Consider the following 19,157-nt stretch of genomic DNA (forward strand, 5'->3'; position numbering starts at 1 on the left):
GCATATAAATTAAAAAGTTTTGATACACCAATAATAAAATAGACGCAGTATAATTAGAGAACTATAAACTTACTTTAGCATCTATCAAGATCATTTCAATAGTTTCACCAGTGGTAGCTGAGTACTGATTCCACAATCTGATGATCTTCACATTGATCTTCCACATATTCTTGAAAGGTCAAAAACATTGTTGAAAGAAGCATATAGTGCTTGTAAACTTTGAATTTGTTTGTTTGGTGAATTGATGGAAATGATGGTGGGAGGTAATACGTATTTATAGGGATAGTAATTACAATTAGGTTTGTTAAATAATTTTTCGGTGAGTTCCGTTCCTTCAATTAAGCAATTTCGAATATATAGCTTGTATGATTAGATCTTTGATATAGGATTTTTGGCGAAATTTGCTTCTGCAAATTAAGGATTATGGTTTATGTTAATATGTTAATCGCTTTTTCTACGCAAATCAAAGATTGCGTGTGTTATATATGATTCCTTTTTCGGTTTGGAGTATATTTGTTTTATATAAAAGAATTTAATGTCGTAAATTAATTTGGAAACTTAAACACTTTCGGAGAATAAAAGAATAAAAACACGTAAGATCTTTGATATATTTATCTTCTTTGCAGATTCTGTAATCAAGGATTACGTTATTAACATCTAAATTGGAAATTTTAAATTGTATATACTTACTTGATTTATTTCTCCTAAAATAAAGGGCCTTGAAGAGTTAATGAGATTACGAATATTCGTTTTTCTTTGGATTTTGTTCTTTTAATTTATCATATTCGTTTTAAGTAAATCCTTATATATTGATAGAGATCTAATTACAGGAATACATTTATTTTATTTTAAATAGCAGAATATATTAAGGAGTAGTTGATTAAAACAGGAAAATAATTTTTTTTTGTTAAAACATAATAATAAAGCGGTTGTTACGTAGTGTCATGCTGGTTTGTTTTTCAACAAAACTTATTATCACGATCAAATATTCATATTGAAATAATATCTGATTCTTTTGACCCAAAAAAATATATTTTTAAATATATTGGGGTAAGGCTAATATGTAGATCAGTAGATGATGAAAATAGAAGTGCTTGTTTAAAACTGAAATGAATATGAAATTATGTAGACATTATTCAAATGAAATACACATATTAATGGATTTCTCAAAATGACATAATTGTATTTATTCCTATTTATTAATAGACATGAAATACATTATTCTAAAACTGTATTATATATGTTCATGCTTTATATTGGCTATTTCTTTGGAACTATGATGCAAAAAGACGGTCATAAAACTTTGGCAATGGGACAGAATCTGCTTTAGATGCAGGTACAACTTCAGTTTCAGTATTTAGTTGAAACTTTGTGTTAAAGTGAGAAACATTTCTGAAAGTAGGCATGTGAAAATTGTAGATGGAGAATTAGAAGAATTCTGGAGTTGTTTGCTATTCTCTAGTGGAACACCCAAAGAATTGTGGAGATGTATATGTTAATGGTAAAAAAAAAATATTTATAGGTGAGAGAAGAGGTTCTGTTTTTTGAGAGGCTGATCGATTGTATTGATTTTATTATTTTAATAAATATAATGGCAGAGAATTGTAAATAATTTGGTGTTTGAGGGTTGTTTCATAAAAAGTATTATGAGCTCTGTAACGCTCACACATCAGCTTTTTTTTGCAAATGTGCTAAGAAAAATCCTCAAACGACACGATAACGATGGAGCTTGCGTCGGATATGATAGAGGAGATACTCTCATGGGTTCCATCTAGATCTCTGTTACGATTGAAAACCACATGCAAGCAGTGGGAAACCCTAATCGCTGAGCCAAGATTCATCAAGAAGCACTTGTCAAACATGCGTGGCCGTGTGCAACAATTCATAGTCCTCAACCACAGTTCCAACACCGAAGTTGCTTACTCGACTTCCACACTGTCTTGTGTAGGTATCTACCTCGACGAACTTGAAATCCCTTGTCTGAACCTTCAGGTTTTGCAACCAATTTCGACCCCAGGTTTATTGGTACAGAACACGTATCATTCTGATGGTTTGTTGTTGTTTGTCATGAGATCCAATATTCTTTTAGTCTTGAATCCTCTGTTGCAACAATCAAGATGGATCAAATGTTGCTACCGTCTCAAGTATGTGTCTGGATATGGCCTTGGATGTATTAGTAGCAACCAATCGTTAGGTCATTCTGATTACAGAATAGTTAGGTTTCTTTGTGGTCCTTGTGATGTTGGCAAATCAAGAATTGAAGTCTATGAATTCAAATCTGATTCTTGGAGGGTTGTTGTTGATAAAAGGTTTGAAGGGTTCTTTAATCTACCAGAGTCTAGTGTGTGTTTGAGAGGAACACCTTATTGGCTAGGTTGTCTTAATGGTAAACCTTTTGCGACGATACAGAGTTTTAATTTCGCTAAAGAGAGATTTGAGTCTTTGTTTCTTCCTCCTTCTTGCATTGAGTCTAAAAAGTTGGAGAACTCTCTTTCTCTAGGCGTTTTCAGAGGAGATCGGTTTTCATTGTTACATAAATGTCGGGATACAAATAAGATACACTTATGGGTGATGAAGAAGCATTGGAGTAGGCTGATGACAGTTTCTCCACCTGAATTTTACATGTGTCCTAAATTTTCAAGTCACTTCGTTGAGAAGAATGGTAGGCTTGTTTTATCTGTTCGCGGTTTAGGGTATATGAGTATCTACATTGTGGGAAAGAAACAAGAGTTCCAAAAAGTGAAATGTTCTTCTATAGATCCTTCAACTGGTGGTTCTTGTTGCTACTATGTTCCTACCTTGGTTCCCGTTCCCAGTTGAGTTTGTTTATATATGAGTTTGAATCTGATTCAAAAAATGTTGTCTTGTCGTTGTCGTTTTTTTGGTTGTTGTTGTAGTTTGTTGGGGTCGTTTCAACTTCTTATCATATGACTTCATTCTTTCATCAAGACTGTTTTATTCGAGTATCTTAAAAGTATATATTATATACACAACATGTTCAAGAATGTTATGAGATTTTTTTTTTTTGACAATTGAAGAGCATATGTTCATAGACTATGCTCTCTTCTTTTAACTTAACAAAAAGATTCTCTTCAGAAGTTGAGATTATTTCCATTGTTTGTATAGAGTCATTGAGAAGAAACAAAACTGTCATCGAATTGGCAGAAACTGGCCATCTTAGCAGAGTATATTTCACCCCAAAATCCCTTTTAAATTCACAAGCTTCTGCAATCAACAAAAGTATAAACATTCGAAATGTAATTTACCACCACCATTTGGAAAAAGAATTAACACGTGTTCTTGAGTTGTATTGAGCCTAAGTCGCACAAATGGGCTTCTATATTTTGCGAAGTCCGTCGTGATGGAGCTTTCTTTCGTCTAAAAGCAAAAAATAGGTTTGAAGGCAAAAAAAACATAGGTTAAGATTGTTTTGAATGAACACTCAAACTCAAACGACGACGGCTATGGAACTTCCGTCTGATTTGATAGAGGAGATACTCTCAAGGGTTCCAGCTAGATCTCTTGGAAGATTAAGATACACTTGCAAGCAGTGGAAAACACTAATTGCAGAGCCTAGATTCGTCAACAAGCACTGGTTACACATGCGTTGCCGTGAGCAACAATTCACGATCTTCAGCAACGAACACATAGTTTCTCTTTCATTCGGTTCCACAATTTCTTACGTTGGTATCGATTTCAACAAACCAGAAAAAATTGGTTTGAAATTGCCGTTTCCAATAGCTTTGACACCGGCGATGAATCACTGTGACGGTCTATTGCTATACGTCACTAAGAGTATGCTTTTGGTTTCGAATCCTTTGTTGAATCAAAAGAGGTGGATCAAAGGTAGCCAAGGATTTGACCATTCTATGGATGTGTATGGTCTTGGATACACTAGTAACCAATCATCAGGTTCCTATGATTACAAAATTGTAAGGTTTCGTTGTAGTTTCAGCACTCATAATTCATCGAGGCTTGAAGTCTACGCATTCAAATCTGAATCTTGGAAGGTAGTCGTCGATAAAAACTTTAATGGTTTCTATGGAGTACCATTCTCAAGTGTGTGTTTGCGAGGGACTCCTTATTGGCTAGGTTACAATAAAGATGGTAAAAGACTCACGTCGATACAGAATTTCGATTTCTTACAAGAGAGATTTGAGCCCTTGTATCTTCCTCCTCCATCCATTGATTTGGAAAATTACCTTTCTTTAGGGATTTTCAGAGGAGATCAACTCTCTTTGTTACTTGAATGCTACAGAACTAGAAAGATACATTTATGGGTGATGAAGCAGCAGCATTGGCGCACGGTGTTGACAGTTGATGTACCTCAACTTCCGATATTTGGTCAGTATTTAAGTTCCTTCATTGAGAAAAATGGTATGCTTGCGCTATATACCGAAAGCGAGCGGCAGTGTATTAGCATCTACATTAATGTGGGAGAGAATCAAGATTACCAAAAAATTGATTGCCTCAATGGTACCGGTCGTACTCTCAGTGATTGCTGCTATGTTGAGAGCTTGCTTCAGTTTCCATGAGCTTCGAGGTGAGACGATGAAGACTAATTAGCTGGCTAGATAAGGTTAGAGATTTATATTTGTTTAAAACTATGACTCAGATTTTAAGGCTTTTCTATTTTTGCTATTAGCACATTTTATATACAACAACATGTTGAAAACTTTTCAGTGACAAAATTGATAACACCAACTACTTAACCTCAATGACAAGATTGACAAGATTGACAAGATTCTTTACTCAATTACACTTGAATAAGACGAATGACCTTTTTTGTGTGTGTGCTCCTTGTTGTTCACTGAGGCAATGCAGCTTCGACTTCTTTCCACAAATCAACATTCCTAGTAAACTTCTCTTTAACTTGTGCAATGAGCTCCTTTGCTTCACCAACCTTAGAAAGACTTGCTAGTCCATTAACAAGCCACTTCATGACACTAAAACTCGGAACCCAATTCTTCTCCATACTCTCCCTACAAAGGATCAAAGCAGTCTCAAAGTCTCCACCTTTACACAAACAATGAATCAGAGTGAAGTAACATTCACTATCAGGCTTGTACCCACTATCAACCATAACAATGAACAAATTCATAGCTTCATCCAAATTCTCCTCACTGCAAAACCCATGAATCAAGAGAGAATACGTCACAGAGTTAGGTCTCATCCTACTAGAGATCACACCATCAAGCAACGCCTTAGCTTCAGTAGATTTCTTCCTGTTACACAAACATTGAATCATGATGTTGTATGTAGCAACACCTACATGAACACCAAATCTTTCCATCATCCTCAACACTCTCCTCACATCATCATACTTCCCCGCCTTGTAAAAACCATCAACCATTAACCCGAAGCTAGCAGCTGTAGGCTTTACACAGTTCCTCTCCATCTCTGCAACAATGGAGTATGATGAACTCGTTGAACCTGACTCACACAACACTCTGATCATTCTATTATACGTTTCCACATCAGGCTCGATACCATACATCTTCGGCATTTCGAGGTAGACACGATTCGCTTCTTCGTAATCTTTAGCCATCAAACAAGCGTAAAGAAGAGCGTTCAAAGACTTCACCGTCCTTGGGATCTCGTACTGCTCGAGGCTACGAAATGTATGTAGAGATCGATCAAGCATGTTAGCTCTGCCGTATAGGATAATGGCACGGACTGCGAAACTCTCGGATTTGGGATCGGGTTGGTTCTGGATAAACCCGTCGAGTAGCTGCGACACAGCGGCGAAGTGTTTCTCTCTCGCTAGTGTCACAACCGCGACGGAGAAGGCGATACGGTCGACGTGGTAATCAGGCGTGAGAGAAGCGGACCGGCAGATTTCGAGGATCCGTTTCGGATTTTTCTCGGATTTGAGAAGGGAGAGAGTAGCTCGGCTCTTCTTCTGTTTGCTAGTGAGCGAGTTTAGTGAGAAGATAGATGAAGAAGAAGAAGATTGGAATCGGAATTGAGTCACGTTCTGGAGTAGAGATTCCGATTTTGGAATGCGGGAGAGGAACGCCATTGGTAGGGTTCATGACGAATGGAGACGACGGTGGAGAGAGAAGTGGATTAAACCGGTTCGTGATTCGAAATTTAAAATTTAATAATTGGTTTAGTTAGTAAACAACTCATAAGAGCCGTTGATGTTTGTCAATAGTCATCAATTTGGACGGTTCGGATGAATTTTTAGATATCGTAAGAGAGAAAAATTAAAAAAAAAAGTTGAAGGATCATTTAAACCGGGGGTTTGAACCCGACGTGAATCGAACACGCAACCTTCTGATCTGGAGTCAGACGCGCTACCATTGCGCCACGGATCCCTTGGTGACTATTATCACAATTAGTTATATATATTAAATAAATATACCTGGTTTTATTACAAACCGCCGCTTTCTCAAAGGTTATCTCTGTCTCATCTTAGCATTGTTTGTTATCCTCTTCTTCATCATCACAAAATTCTATTATTATACGGTCAGAGACATTCAAAAGAGTTGTTCTTCTCCGATCATGATGCAGCAGCCACCACCCGGAGGTATCCTTCCACACCACGTTCCTCCTCCTTCTGCGCAACAACAATACGGTTACCAGCAACCGTCTCCTTACGGGATTGCTGGAGCTGCTCCACCACCACAGATGTGGAATCCTCAAGCGGCGGCTCCTCCATCAACTCAGCCTATGACTGCTGACGAGATCCGTACTCTTTGGATCGGTGACTTACAGTATTGGATGGATGAGAATTTCCTCTACGGTTGTTTTGCTCATACCGGAGAGGTAATTTTCTCAGATCTCTGTTTTTGAATTAGGATATTGAGGTTAATAAAGATTGGATTTTTAAAGTTTGAAACTTTCTATATGTGTATTAGTGTTATGTCTTGTTAATGAGTAGTTTTATATTTTCGCAGCTTCTCTCTGCTAAAGTGATCCGTAACAAGCAAACCGGCCAGGTTGAAGGGTACGGTTTTATTGAGTTCGCGTCTCATGCTGCTGCTGAACGAACTCTACAAACATTCAACAACACTCCTATCCCGAGCTTTCCTGATCAGCTCTTTAGATTGAACTGGGCATCATTGAGTTCAGGAGATAAACGGGACGATTCACCAGACTACACTATATTTGTTGGTGATCTGGCTGCTGATGTCACGGATTATATCTTACTTGAGACGTTCAGAGCCTCTTATCCTTCAGTTAAGGGTGCTAAGGTTGTTATTGACAGAGCCACTGCGCGTACGAAGGGATATGGTTTTGTTAGGTTCTCTGATGAAAGTGAACAGATACGTGCTATGACGGAGATGAATGGTGTTCCTTGTTCTACTAGGCCTATGAGAATTGGGCCAGCTGCTAGCAAAAAAGGTGTAACTGGTCAAAGAGGTATGTGTAATATTGGAAGTATAATGTTACATTAGAATTGCTTTGTTCTTGCATTCACATGATTTGTTTGGATTTCTGTGCTGTAGTATTTATGTGACTAGGTTTAACAACTAGTTAACAGCCTTGTGAAGTATGACTCCGTTGTTTTGTTAAAGCCGCATCCTACATTTACCTTTCAGGCCGCAGTAAATTCTGTTAAAACTTAAAAATATAAAAACTCTTATAGCACACTTGTTGTATCCTGTTTGTTTCAAAGCAGGGAGTCAAGAGGCTCTCTATCATCTTGAGGCCTGGAACTGATTTCAGCTGAAATGGTTATCCCCTTATTGAGTGCCCATGCTTAGGTCAGTTTTAAAGTTCATGTGTTGTCCTTTATTAGCCCTTTCCTTCGTTTCAGCCCTACTTTGGTTTCCATTTATCTTTTTCGATACAGCCTTTATTCCAGTTCTTGGTCAGTTTATTTTATTACTTTTATAAGTCAATTCTTTATGTATTTACTTTTCTATTTCATTCCGCTCTACTTGACGTTCGTATTTCTTACTTAATTTTTACTTATATCTGTACATAAAGCTCCTTTCTACTACTTCTGTGTGTCTAGATGTTAGAAGTTCACCCAATATTTTAGCAGTTCTTTGAGAAAGATTTCGTTTCACCCTTTTAAAAAGGTGGTTGGTCAAATTTGGCAATTTCTAGGTAGCCAGAGAAATAGTTATATTGTTTTAATTCTTTTCAGCATTGGCCTTTACAATTCCTCTATACTTTGTGTCCCTATAGGCATTTTAATTATTTTGTTCCACTACCTTGTAAATTTTGCACCTACCATCCTTAAGTAGCCGAAAACCATTTCTTGTTGTCTATTTGCTCATCATTTGTGGTTGTGGCTCCTCATTTCCTTTTTGATTGCTCACAAATGGCAAGTTCCTCTACTTGTTTTGCAATTTTGTCATCAACAGACAGAAGACTCCTCCTTCTTTTGGAGTTTGAGTGGTGTTATGTATATGTATTCATGCCTTCTTTTCATCTGCATTCAATTTTGTTAGGAAGTTTATAGTAGGCTGCAAATCGGTCTCATTTGTGTTTGTTGCATGTGTAATTCACAGATATTTACTCCGTTCACTATACCTGTGTTTTTCCTTGTAAATGCAGATTCATACCAGGGCGGTGCTGCAGGGGTACCTACTGATAATGATCCAAATAACACAACTGTGGGTTATATGCTCCTATAGTACATATGTGTCATACTCGGTAATCTTCCAAAGGGGTAATTTCTGACGCATTTTAAGTTGATGTGCAGGTTTTTGTTGGTGGATTAGATCCATCTGTCACGGATGATCATCTAAAGAATGTCTTTAGCCAGTATGGTGAGATTGTACATGTGAAAATACCCGCCGGAAAGCGTTGTGGATTTGTTCAATTTTCCGAGAAGTAAGTCCCCTGCTACTACTAGGAACTCTGTCATTTGACCCTATTCTTTGGAATACCAATCTAACTGTTTGATCATGTGTTTTGTGACCAACCTGCACTTTTCAGAAGCTGCGCTGAGGAAGCTCTGAGAATGCTGAATGGAGTGCAATTGGGGGGAACAACCGTCAGGCTCTCATGGGGCCGAAGTCCTTCGAACAAACAAGTAATTGACTTAACTTTGCATATAAGTTAGATAGGAAGAAACAGCTTACTGTGTGTGGCCTATTCCCAGCTTCTCTCGCCACTTTCTTCATCTTCTCACCTTTCCTTTAAATGAAAAATTTAGAGAATTATGTTGTTCAGGCTCGAGTTCTAGTTGATAATAAAATCACCTAAAACAGTTGGGAGATATGGTTTTGGAATGTTCCAAATAGCTTTTGGTAATATGAAATTTGCTTTTTTTGATATTGGTTCCAGGCAGCGGATCCAAGCCAGTTTTATTACAGTGGGTATGGACAAGGACAGGAGCAGTATGGGTACTCAGTGCCGCAAGACCCTAATGCATATTACGGTGGCTACTCTGGTGGTGGATACAGCGGTTACCAGCAGACACCACAGCAGGCAGGACAGCAACCACCACAGCAACCGCCACAGCAGCAACAAGTCGGGTTCAGCTACTGACCGCGAGCCAGGGTTAATGTTGCTTGTTTGTTGTTTGCGTACTTTGTTATGAACGTGTTCCGAAACACAGTTTGGTTTGTCTTTCTTTCTCTTAGGTGTGTGTGTGTGTGTGTCTTCTTCTGCTTAAGTTTTTCACTCTTAAAGTCTTAATAATGTTTCTGTGGTGTTTCTGTTTTTAATTTTGTCATCACTTTCTGAAAAGAACGTAAGCTTTGATATATTTTTGGGTACTGTGTTGAATGTTAAAACTTAAAAACAGTGTTTGAGGAACGATATTAATTATTACTATGTTTGGACGATTTGAAAGATTATTGTTTTGATAAAAACTTTCAATATTTATCAAAATCTTAAGAGCTTGACAACTAATATCCAGAATTAGAACAGTTGGGGAGTCTTTAGAGGTCTATGTAGAGGCAGTGTGGGATACTGGGATGTGCGTCTCTAAACGTTAACATTCTACATAACAAATAATGAATCTCTGGAAGTCATCTAATAGACCTCACATTAACAGCTTTCAGCTTTGAAAATTATATAAACAAAATTGCCTTGACCCGTTTGTCCAAACCAACCAAAGGACAGAAGAAAAGAATCTGATTAATTTAGTAGATTTTGCAAACTTGTAGTCTTATAGAGGGTAGTACTATTTAAAATGTTGGTTACAAAACTGAAATTTTATTTTCTCTTTTTCATAATTAAATTTGTTACTTTATTTTCCGAGTCATATTAAAGAATACTTATTTCTCTTTTTCATCAATAAATATTCTAAATTTCCTTCATTAATTGAAATCATTATTTATATAAGTTCGAGAATTTTGAACTCAACAAAATTATTGATTAATGATTTGTTCTAAACGTAGATACTAAGGTATATATACCCGATAAATGATAAAGATATAAATAAAAGGTTATTAAGAAGATGCTTTAACAAAACGAAAAAAAAAAGGAGAGGTTAAAATATTGATTGTACATACTGTATGTGATTTCGGCCTAGGTTGCATGGAAACGGAAACGGATATACGGAAACGAAACATTTCAGAAATAGGAAACGGTTTTTTTCAAAAATTAGGAAATGGAAATATTTTGGAAACGTATGTACATATATATATACATATATATGTACATATATATATACATATATATATATATAGATTTATATATTTATATATATATATATATATATAATAAAACACCAAACATAAAAACCATATCAAAAAGCTTCAAACAATAAAACTTCAAATATAAATATTAAATAGTTGAATTAAAACACTAATAATATTATATATTTATATCTATAATGAAGTTTTATATTTTAAAAATATTTATTTATTAAGTTTCAAATTAAAAAAGAAGTTTCCGTCATGTTTCCAAAACGGAAATGGAGTTTCCATCGTGTTTCCAAACAGAAATTTTTAGGAATCATGTTTTTGTACCTTGTTTCCGAGTTTCCACGAGTTTCTGTTTTTCGAAACGTTTCGGAAACAAGAAACGGACCTCGAAAAGAGTTTCCATGCAACATACATTTCGGCAACATTTAGAAAACTCGTAAATTGAAATGCTAGAGTTCGAAATGTCATATTATGACTATATACCAAATGACCTCATTTTGCAAGAAAATAAATTAGAATATTTGGACGGCATAAATGGAAATATCTTTAGTCTGAGATTGTTATCTTACAAGTATATAACAGAATATAACAGAATATGACCTCATTTCGCATAATTAAATTAGAAGAAAGATTATATTTATAGGATTAATTATGGATTGTTAGCTGGAAATTCATACCAGGCCATCTCATATATTTTAAGTCTATCTTATATATTATCTTTAATGATTTGACTTTTAAGTTAATTTTTCTTATTATTTTTTCTTATAAGAAATTATATATCTCGAGGGAAAAAAAATATACTAAACACGTATACAAGTAGACTAGTTAGTGCACCAGCACTGCTCAATGCAGGACTACAAATACTCGAATCATATTAACTCGTCTCCTCATCTCTCTGATCATTGACCTTCTCCTTCCCAAAAGTCGTCGTCGGGAAAACTCAAAAAGACGGACATGACCCTCTTCAAAAGGCCTTCACCGTGCCTTTACACGAAGGTGGACAAGGAAGACCCCGAAGAGGTGCTTCACCGACGAGCCAAGTTCTTGATTTACAAAACACTTCAAGAAGCCGACTTGGTTTCTCGGCGTGATCCTCATTCGTCGTTTATACGGCTGAAGCTTTATCTGTTGAAGGTCAAGATCGCAAAGAGGTTGACTAAGCTGCGTCGGAGCGTAGTATCCGCCATTAGATTTGGCGGGATTCGAAAGCATTCTCACAACGGCGTGAGAACGTTGAAGAAGCTTTTCCAAGGTGGTGGTGCAACAAGTGGACTACCTAGGCCTATTTTTGAAGTTTGATTTCTAATTTCATATTTCTTGTTTTTGTGTAATTTTTTTTTCTTTTGTTTCTGGAGTTTCTGTTGATCTCTATTACAAAAGTTTATCAAGAAATGTAATATGAAGAGATCATGAGTTTTACTTTTTCATAAAAGGGGGAAGCAATCTTTTTTTTTTTTTTTTTGTCAAAGGGGGAGACAATCTTATAAGTGTATAATAATAACCATTTAACTATATGATGCTTCAAAAATATTTGTGAGCTAGACACGTATTGCTGATTATATTGCTCTTTAATTTGGGCTATGGAATTTTAGTCGGTAATCTCATAACTAATTACTACTCAAACTCTCATTCGTTATATCGGATATAGATTATATTGTTTTGACAGTTTTCAAAATTTGATCAACCAAACAAATAAATATGTAAATTTTTTTGCCTCTATACCATATTTTTATATACATACTACTTACTACGATTTTTTTTGATAAATATATTTCTGAAAATTAAACATAATTTATTGAACCCGATCACACCTCAACTGAACTTTGTGTACACGTTCGTGCGATATCGTGAAAAAAATTCTAATCCGCACGACACAAAATTTAAGTTAAAAAATCTTGGTGTTAGGTCAGGTCAATAAAAAAAATCTTGGGGTAATAATGTCAATTAAATGGAATAGATAAGGACTTAAATATAAATAAAATTTCCTTTTCTGTAATTCTCTTTACCCTTTTTTCCCTTAGTCTCTCTCTCTCTCCCTCTTTAACTTTGTTTTTTTTTTTTTTTTTTTTTTCTCTCATCTTCTTCGTTCGTCCTCGTCCCCAAGTCATCGGAGGTCTTAGCGTCACGCGATTCGAAGATTCTGATCACCGTATAGTCTTCTTCATCCTTTTCTCCTTCTTCTCGTTTGATTTGATTTCTCATTGACGAGCTATAGTTTCGTAATGCGTATATATATCTAAGATCTCTTGTTGATTTGCTTAGGAAAATCTAAGAGTGAACAATAGATACGAAAATTTTCTGATTCCGTTTTAGTGTCAACGAATCCTGTGAGGATTTTAGTGCTGAAATTTCCACATTCTTGTGAAGTTGATAGCGTCGTTTCTCAGATTGTTACGGGTTCTGGTGCTTACCTTTTATGGGTTACATGTATTAAGTTCTATGTTGCATTGATCCTATTGCTTTAATTGATATATTCTCTTAAGTTGTTGATGTGATTGTGGTTTTGGTTTCTTGTACTGCAGAAGTGAGGAGTTTGATTCGCAGGAAGCTCATAGTGTAGAGATCCTGTTTAGAATTGGAGTTTGATCTTTTAAGTTATCTATTTTGGTTTTTTGAGGTTTGCTAAAATGAGTGTGGTAGGATTTGATGTTGGGAATGAGAATTGTGTTATTGCGGTTGCAAAGCAAAGAGGGATCGATGTTTTGTTGAACGATGAGTCCAACCGAGAAAATCCTGCTATGGTTTCCTTTGGTGAGAAGCAGAGATTCATGGGTGCTGCTGCTGCTGCCTCTGCTACTATGCATCCCAAATCTACCATTTCGCAGCTAAAGAGATTGATCGGTAGGAAATTTAGGGAACCTGATGTTCAGAATGATCTGAGGTTGTTCCCTTTTGAAGCTTCCGAAGGCTCTGATGGTGGTATTCAAATTCAGCTTCGGTACATGGGTGAGATTCAGAGGTTTAGTCCAGTGCAGATACTAGGCATGTTGCTTTCACATTTGAAGCAGACCGCGGAGAAGAGTCTCAAAACTCCTGTTTCAGATTGTGTCATTGGGATACCTTCCTACTTTACAAACGCACAGAGACTTGCCTATTTGGATGCTGCAGCCATTGCTGGCCTGAGGCCGTTGAGATTGATGCATGATCCTACAGCCACTGCTCTTGGATATGGTATATACAAGACAGACCTGGCAGCTAACTCGAGCCCTACTTACATTGTGTTTATCGATATTGGTCACTGCGATACACAAGTGTGTGTGGCATCATTTGAGTCTGGAAGCATGAGAGTCCGTTCTCATGCTTTTGATAGAAACTTGGGCGGGAGAGATTTTGATGAGGTTCTCTTCAACCACTTTGCCGTCGAATTTAAGGAGAAATACAGCATAGATGTATATACAAATACCAAGGCGTGTGTTAGGTTAAGAGCATCATGTGAGAAACTCAAAAAGGTCTTGAGTGCAAATGCTGAGGCACAGCTGAATATAGAATGTCTGATGAAGGAGAAGGACGTGAGGAGCTTCATCAAGAGAGAAGAGTTTGAGCAGTTGTCAGCAGGTTTGTTGGAGAGGTTAATTGTACCGTGTCAAAAGGCTTTGGCTGACTCTGGGTTAAGTTTGGATCATATCCATTCTGTGGAGCTAGTTGGTTCAGGTTCCCGAATTCCAGCTATATCTAAGATGCTAAGCTCCTTGTTTAAGAGGGAGCTAGGCAGGACTGTGAATGCAAGTGAATGTGTTGCTCGAGGATGTGCGCTTCAATGTGCAATGCTCAGTCCAGTTTTTCGAGTTAGAGATTATGAGGTATTCTTTAAAAAAAAATATCTAGGACAATAATAAGATTATTACAGTAGTTATAGTTAGTGTGTAGTAAAACATGATGACGTTTATACCTTAACAGATTTATTTCCTATGAATGGCTAATGTTTCTTTTGTTTATGCTTCCCCTATTTTCAGGTTCAAGATTCTTTCCCTTTCGCAGTCGGCTTCTCATCTGAGAAAGGTCCCATAAACACAACATCGAATGAATTGCTCTTTCCGAAAGGCCAGGTCTTTCCAAGTGTAAAGGTTCTTACTCTACATAGGGAAAACACTTTCCGTTTGGAAGCCTTTTATGCAAACCATAACGAAATAACACCAGATTTGCCGACTCCGATAAGCAGTTTTAAGGTATGCTATCTTTCAGGCTTTCATTTATTGCATCTATATTCAGTCTTTATAGCTCTGAGTTCACACTGGCAGTTATTCCATTATTGGGCACTGCATATATTATGGAGTTCTAAGTTTGCTGTGTAATGTTTGTTAGATTGGTCCTTTCCATATTTCCCATGGAGAAGCAGCACGTGTCAAAGTAAGAGTTCAGTTAAATCTCCACGGGGTTGTAACGATCGATTCAGCTTCTGTAAGTACAATCTCATCAATCCTCTCCAGATATGATTGCCTTTACATCACTACCTTGCTTGAGTCTAAACTTTCCATTTCTGAACAGCTAATAGAACATCACAAGGAGAATATAACATCTGAAGATGTGATATCCGAAAACAACCACCAATCTGCTGCTACAAAGGATGACACTTTAGACGCTTCGTCAGGTCCTCCTACTGTAAGTATAGTTTAACACCGTCTAAAAAATATAGTTGCATAGCAAGAATGCTGCAAGCCGGAGGTCCGAAAAATAAAAAGCTGATCTTAAACATTGGCATCTCCATTCAATTGGTTGTTCCGGAGATTTTCCAGAGCATTTTGGTCTACAAAAATCCTGATATAGTTTTGTCTTGTGTAGGGTAATGAGCCTAAGGCTATCAAAAGAATGGAAATTCCAGTTGTTGCGAATCTATCTGGTGCATTGACAAAGGATGAGTTATCGGAGGCCAAACAGAGAGAGAACTCTTTAGTGGAGCAAGATCTGAAGATGGAATCGACAAAGGATAAGAAAAATGCTCTTGAATCCTTTGTTTATGAGATGCGTGATAAGGTACTACTCCATCTGGGTTTAATAGCTCCCACCTCTAGATTTTTGGTAAAAAATTGTTTGTTTCCTTTTTAAGATGTTATCACTTCCAAGAATTAATAGTAAACACTGTATATACGGGCAGATGCTAAATACATATCGGAACACTGCAACCGAGTCAGAACGGGAATGCATAGCTAGAAATCTTCAGGAAACAGAGGACTGGCTCTACGAAGATGGTGATGATGAATCTGCAAATGCTTACATTGAGAAATTGAATGATATCAAAAAGGTAAGTAAATCTCTCAAAAGTTCTGTTTATAAAGGTTAGTCTCTGCAGATGACTTTCATGTCCTAATTAATGACTTATATTGCTGAGCAGCTCATCGATCCTATTGAAAGTCGGTATAAAGATGGAGAAGAGCGAGTACAAGCATCAAAAGATCTTCTGAAAATTATTGCAGATAATCGAATGGCTGCAGAGTCTCTTCCTCCTACACGAAAGAACGCGGTTTGGTTCTAAACTACTAACATAAGTCTCACTCTATTGGCAATACACTCTGAAATGAGATGGATAGAAGTTTGTCAAGATTGCTATATGATGAGACCCCTGATTATATTTTTCGTTTTCAGGTTCTTGATGAATGTCATAAAGCTGAGAGGTGGCTTCAGGAGAGAAGCGCGGAACAAGAATCTTTACCCAAAGACGCTAATCCAGAGCTGCAATCTGGTGAAATCAGGAGAAAAGCTGATGCTCTTAACGCGTAAATATAACATAACCCTCTCTCTTATTTACTCTTCAAGCTATCTTCACAATATAACCGCACAAACTTTGGTCGTAATTGATAGAAACGATTTAAACTGATGAAAGGATGTGAATGTGTTTTCAGGACGTGCAAGTACATTGGGAAATCAAACTCTCCGCCCATGAAACCAGAACATAATGGAGGATCACAAGGAAGTAGAAACTCAGATGATATGGAGGTTGATTGATTTTTCTGAAACTATCAAGTCTAAATTTTGACTCTTTTATTCTACATGGGGGCAAGAAAAAGAAGGAAAAAATAATAAGGCCAAACAATCTCACTGCGTATCTCTCGTGTCCGGTGATTTGAAACGATTTTTCTTCTTTTGTCAACTATTTGAAACAAATTTTCTCGACTTTGCTTTTTTGAAGACTTTTTTGTCCCCCCTATGGTGAATATTTTTTTGGTTGATTTTAAACATTTATTTAAAAAAAACAGAAAAATGTTCTATTATATGCTTCAATTTCACTTTCAATTTGTAACCACTTTTATATTTGTTGGCTCGATTGTCGTGACATGTGCAACCCAATTCTGGACCTACAAGTATTTAAAACTAGTCCTACATAAAACCCGTGCGAGTGAATAATAACAAGTGGATAGGTCTTGTTGGAGATCACCATATCAAACTACGCGTGATGGTGAGTGGATCCGTATACCCCAAATTGAGATGATTCCCTCCCAGTTCCTATCATCCGTTCAATTTTGTTTCTTTCTGCCCGTACGAGGTCGAATCTCGGACGGATCCAACCATAAACATTTAATATTGCCGTACAAGTAGGAATCTTTTATTTTATCTATTTCGCCAAAGTATGTCTCTTGATCACGAGACAAAATTAGCCGATTTTGTGGAAGATGATAAGACCAAACTTATAGTCATACCACTCATTTCATGTAACAACAACAACAACAAAATACTATACTACATAACACTAGATTTACCATATAATTAGTCCTTAAATCTATAGTGTGTGTACACAAAATCATCATCTTGTATATATAACCCTATATCTTTCTCTTCATTTCATTTTCTTATTTTGTGGTTCTTTTGAAGAAATCAGGCAGTACTTATGAATTAGAAAAATAAAATAATAAGTGAGGTGAATTGTTTCCAACCGCAATATTCAATAACTTCACCAACATGATGGAAGCATTTAAGTATTATTTAGCTGAATGAATCTTCACATGGACCATTGAAAACTAGTATTGGGGACTGGGAATTGGGGAAGCTCAAACACACAAAGGCTATGTCACATCGCATTCTTAGCGATATGAGTCTTGATGTTTATTTATTTTTTGGCTAATACTGTATTGTGTTACTATTCAACTAGAATACAGTATTCTCCAAAGTTTTATTAAAAAAATGCAGATAGAAAAAATGTAAACCGTTTGTAATATTTTAAGTTAACATAGGCGGCTGATAAATAAAATTAACAATATTGTATTCTTTGTTAAATGTCAACATTATAATTTTATCATTAAATATAAATGCAATTTCAAAAAAAAAAAGGAAACGATGGACGTCATATATACATAAACGAGTATTCTGGTATGGGGGATAAATCAGTGAATCGAATTTAAAACTAAATCTAGTTTGGGTTGGTTCTGTCGTAGTTTAAGTTTCATTCCAAGTTTAATCTTTTTTTAGTAGTATGAATGCATCATGCATGGTGATGGTGTTCCACTTTTATTCAGGGTATGCTAACTACGTTATGACTGTTCTAAATTATTAGACAGAAACAAACAAAGTAAATCAAACCAAATCAAATCAAATCAGATCCAAAAACTAAATGATAAACTGAATTTGGTCCACCAAAATTTACTCATTCAAAAGCCAAGTAGTTTCAGTAAACCAGGTTTTGACTATTTCAGTGATAACCACCTCGCTTTCAACATTCGTGCGAAGAGACTCATTAGTCTTACGAACGTTTAATAGTCTACTATAATGGTATTAGAAAAGAAAAAATGACTAAGGCTAAATAAACGTGACTTCTTTTGTTTTCCAACTAGTACAACACTCACTACAAAGTTTGAATACTTATAACAATTTCGTCATCGTTAGATGGAGATAATTACTTTAGCAGACTAAACTTAACTACGATAAAGTTTTTCTCATATAATATATATATATATATATATATATATATATATATATATATTATGTGAATTTCGTCGTCGTTTAGGTTAAGTTTCCGTAAGAAATGTAGTTCTAACTTCTAAGATGTAAACTTGATGATACCGACTGCATGTAGTCGGTTAAGATGGCAAATTATCTTATAGTTATAATTTGTGGTCTTTAAAAAATAATAAATCATACAAATAGTTATATGCACTTGAAAGTTTATAGGATTACTTGTTTTACTATGATTGGCATTACTGCAGACGATGATAAGTTTAATCTGACTCGCTTGACGTTGACCCACTAACAACTCAACAAATATTATTTATTCTCTGCCTCCGTCGAAACTATCCTACGTTAACTTTTATTGACCATTGACTCTACCCTAACATTTTTTATGAATTATGACAAAGGATTTGTAGAAACATAGTCCAAAAGTGTTTCAAACGATTTAAAATAATCTTTAATCATCCCAAAGTTTTCAGAAAATACAGAGTACTTAGCTTTCACTAGCTTAATTATAACATATACTATTTTACAGATTACATAATTGATTATATGAGAAAGAGTTATTATATAAGCTTTTACATATTACAAATAAAGGATTAAATAGATGAAATAAAATAGAACAAAATAATTTATAAACGAATAGTATAAGTAGTTCCAACTTGTAACACCACGGAACAAAATGCAAAATCACCAAAATGGAAAAACATGCCACTTGAAATC

The 19,157-nt window shown here is 35.9% G+C and overlaps 4 protein-coding genes, 1 non-coding gene and 2 pseudogenes across 7 annotated transcripts; 5 read left to right on the forward strand and 2 right to left on the reverse strand.

Moving 5' to 3' along the window:
* Positions 1-1,694: 1,694 nt before the first annotated feature.
* LOC104739806 (putative F-box/LRR-repeat/kelch-repeat protein At1g11620 pseudogene) lies at positions 1,695-3,005 on the forward strand (annotated as a pseudogene). Its single transcript, XR_015580753.1, has one exon. The product of XR_015580753.1 is annotated as a putative F-box/LRR-repeat/kelch-repeat protein At1g11620 pseudogene (transcript).
* A 459-nt stretch (positions 3,006-3,464) lies between these two features.
* LOC104739809 (putative F-box/LRR-repeat/kelch-repeat protein At1g11620 pseudogene) lies at positions 3,465-4,591 on the forward strand (annotated as a pseudogene).
* Positions 4,592-4,614: 23 nt separating this feature from the next.
* LOC104739808 (pentatricopeptide repeat-containing protein At1g11630, mitochondrial) lies at positions 4,615-6,082 on the reverse strand. The gene has a single exon (XM_010460266.3). It carries the CDS (start codon positions 6,020-6,022, stop codon positions 4,808-4,810), a length of 1,215 nt encoding a protein of 404 aa, XP_010458568.1. The 5' UTR covers positions 6,023-6,082; the 3' UTR covers positions 4,615-4,807.
* A 166-nt stretch (positions 6,083-6,248) lies between these two features.
* Positions 6,249-6,320, reverse strand: TRNAW-CCA (transfer RNA tryptophan (anticodon CCA)). The gene has a single exon. It is a non-coding gene; the product is annotated as a tRNA-Trp (tRNA).
* A 64-nt stretch (positions 6,321-6,384) lies between these two features.
* LOC104739810 (polyadenylate-binding protein RBP45B) lies at positions 6,385-9,759 on the forward strand. 2 transcript variants are annotated; one of them, XR_015579577.1, is made up of 7 exons: positions 6,387-6,771; positions 6,903-7,368; positions 7,628-7,712; positions 8,515-8,573; positions 8,663-8,793; positions 8,899-8,995; positions 9,250-9,759. XR_015579577.1 is itself a non-coding variant. In XM_010460268.3 (6 exons), the coding sequence occupies exons 1-6, from the start codon at positions 6,508-6,510 to the stop codon at positions 9,451-9,453; spliced, it is 1,221 nt and encodes a 406-aa protein (XP_010458570.1). In that variant the 5' UTR covers positions 6,385-6,507; the 3' UTR covers positions 9,454-9,759. The 2 variants fall into 2 exon arrangements, 1 of the variants encoding a protein (XP_010458570.1); XM_010460268.3 differs by lacking the exon at positions 7,628-7,712 and having other exon boundaries at positions 6,385-6,771.
* Positions 9,760-11,422: 1,663 nt separating this feature from the next.
* LOC104739811 (uncharacterized) lies at positions 11,423-12,014 on the forward strand. Its single transcript, XM_010460270.2, has one exon. The coding sequence runs from the start codon at positions 11,514-11,516 to the stop codon at positions 11,856-11,858; it is 345 nt and encodes a 114-aa protein (XP_010458572.1). The 5' UTR covers positions 11,423-11,513; the 3' UTR covers positions 11,859-12,014.
* A 537-nt stretch (positions 12,015-12,551) lies between these two features.
* LOC104739812 (heat shock 70 kDa protein 16) lies at positions 12,552-16,797 on the forward strand. Its single transcript, XM_010460271.2, has 10 exons — positions 12,552-12,708; positions 13,082-14,359; positions 14,513-14,725; positions 14,862-14,957; positions 15,045-15,158; positions 15,339-15,530; positions 15,652-15,798; positions 15,889-16,017; positions 16,140-16,270; positions 16,397-16,797. The coding sequence occupies exons 2-10, from the start codon at positions 13,187-13,189 to the stop codon at positions 16,497-16,499; spliced, it is 2,298 nt and encodes a 765-aa protein (XP_010458573.2). The 5' UTR covers positions 12,552-12,708; positions 13,082-13,186; the 3' UTR covers positions 16,500-16,797.
* Positions 16,798-19,157: the final 2,360 nt, after the last annotated feature.

Source organism: Camelina sativa, chromosome 14 (genome assembly GCF_030686135.1).
Source record: "Camelina sativa cultivar CO46 ecotype springtype chromosome 14, ASM3068613v1".
Classification (NCBI taxonomy): domain Eukaryota; kingdom Viridiplantae; phylum Streptophyta; class Magnoliopsida; order Brassicales; family Brassicaceae; genus Camelina; species Camelina sativa.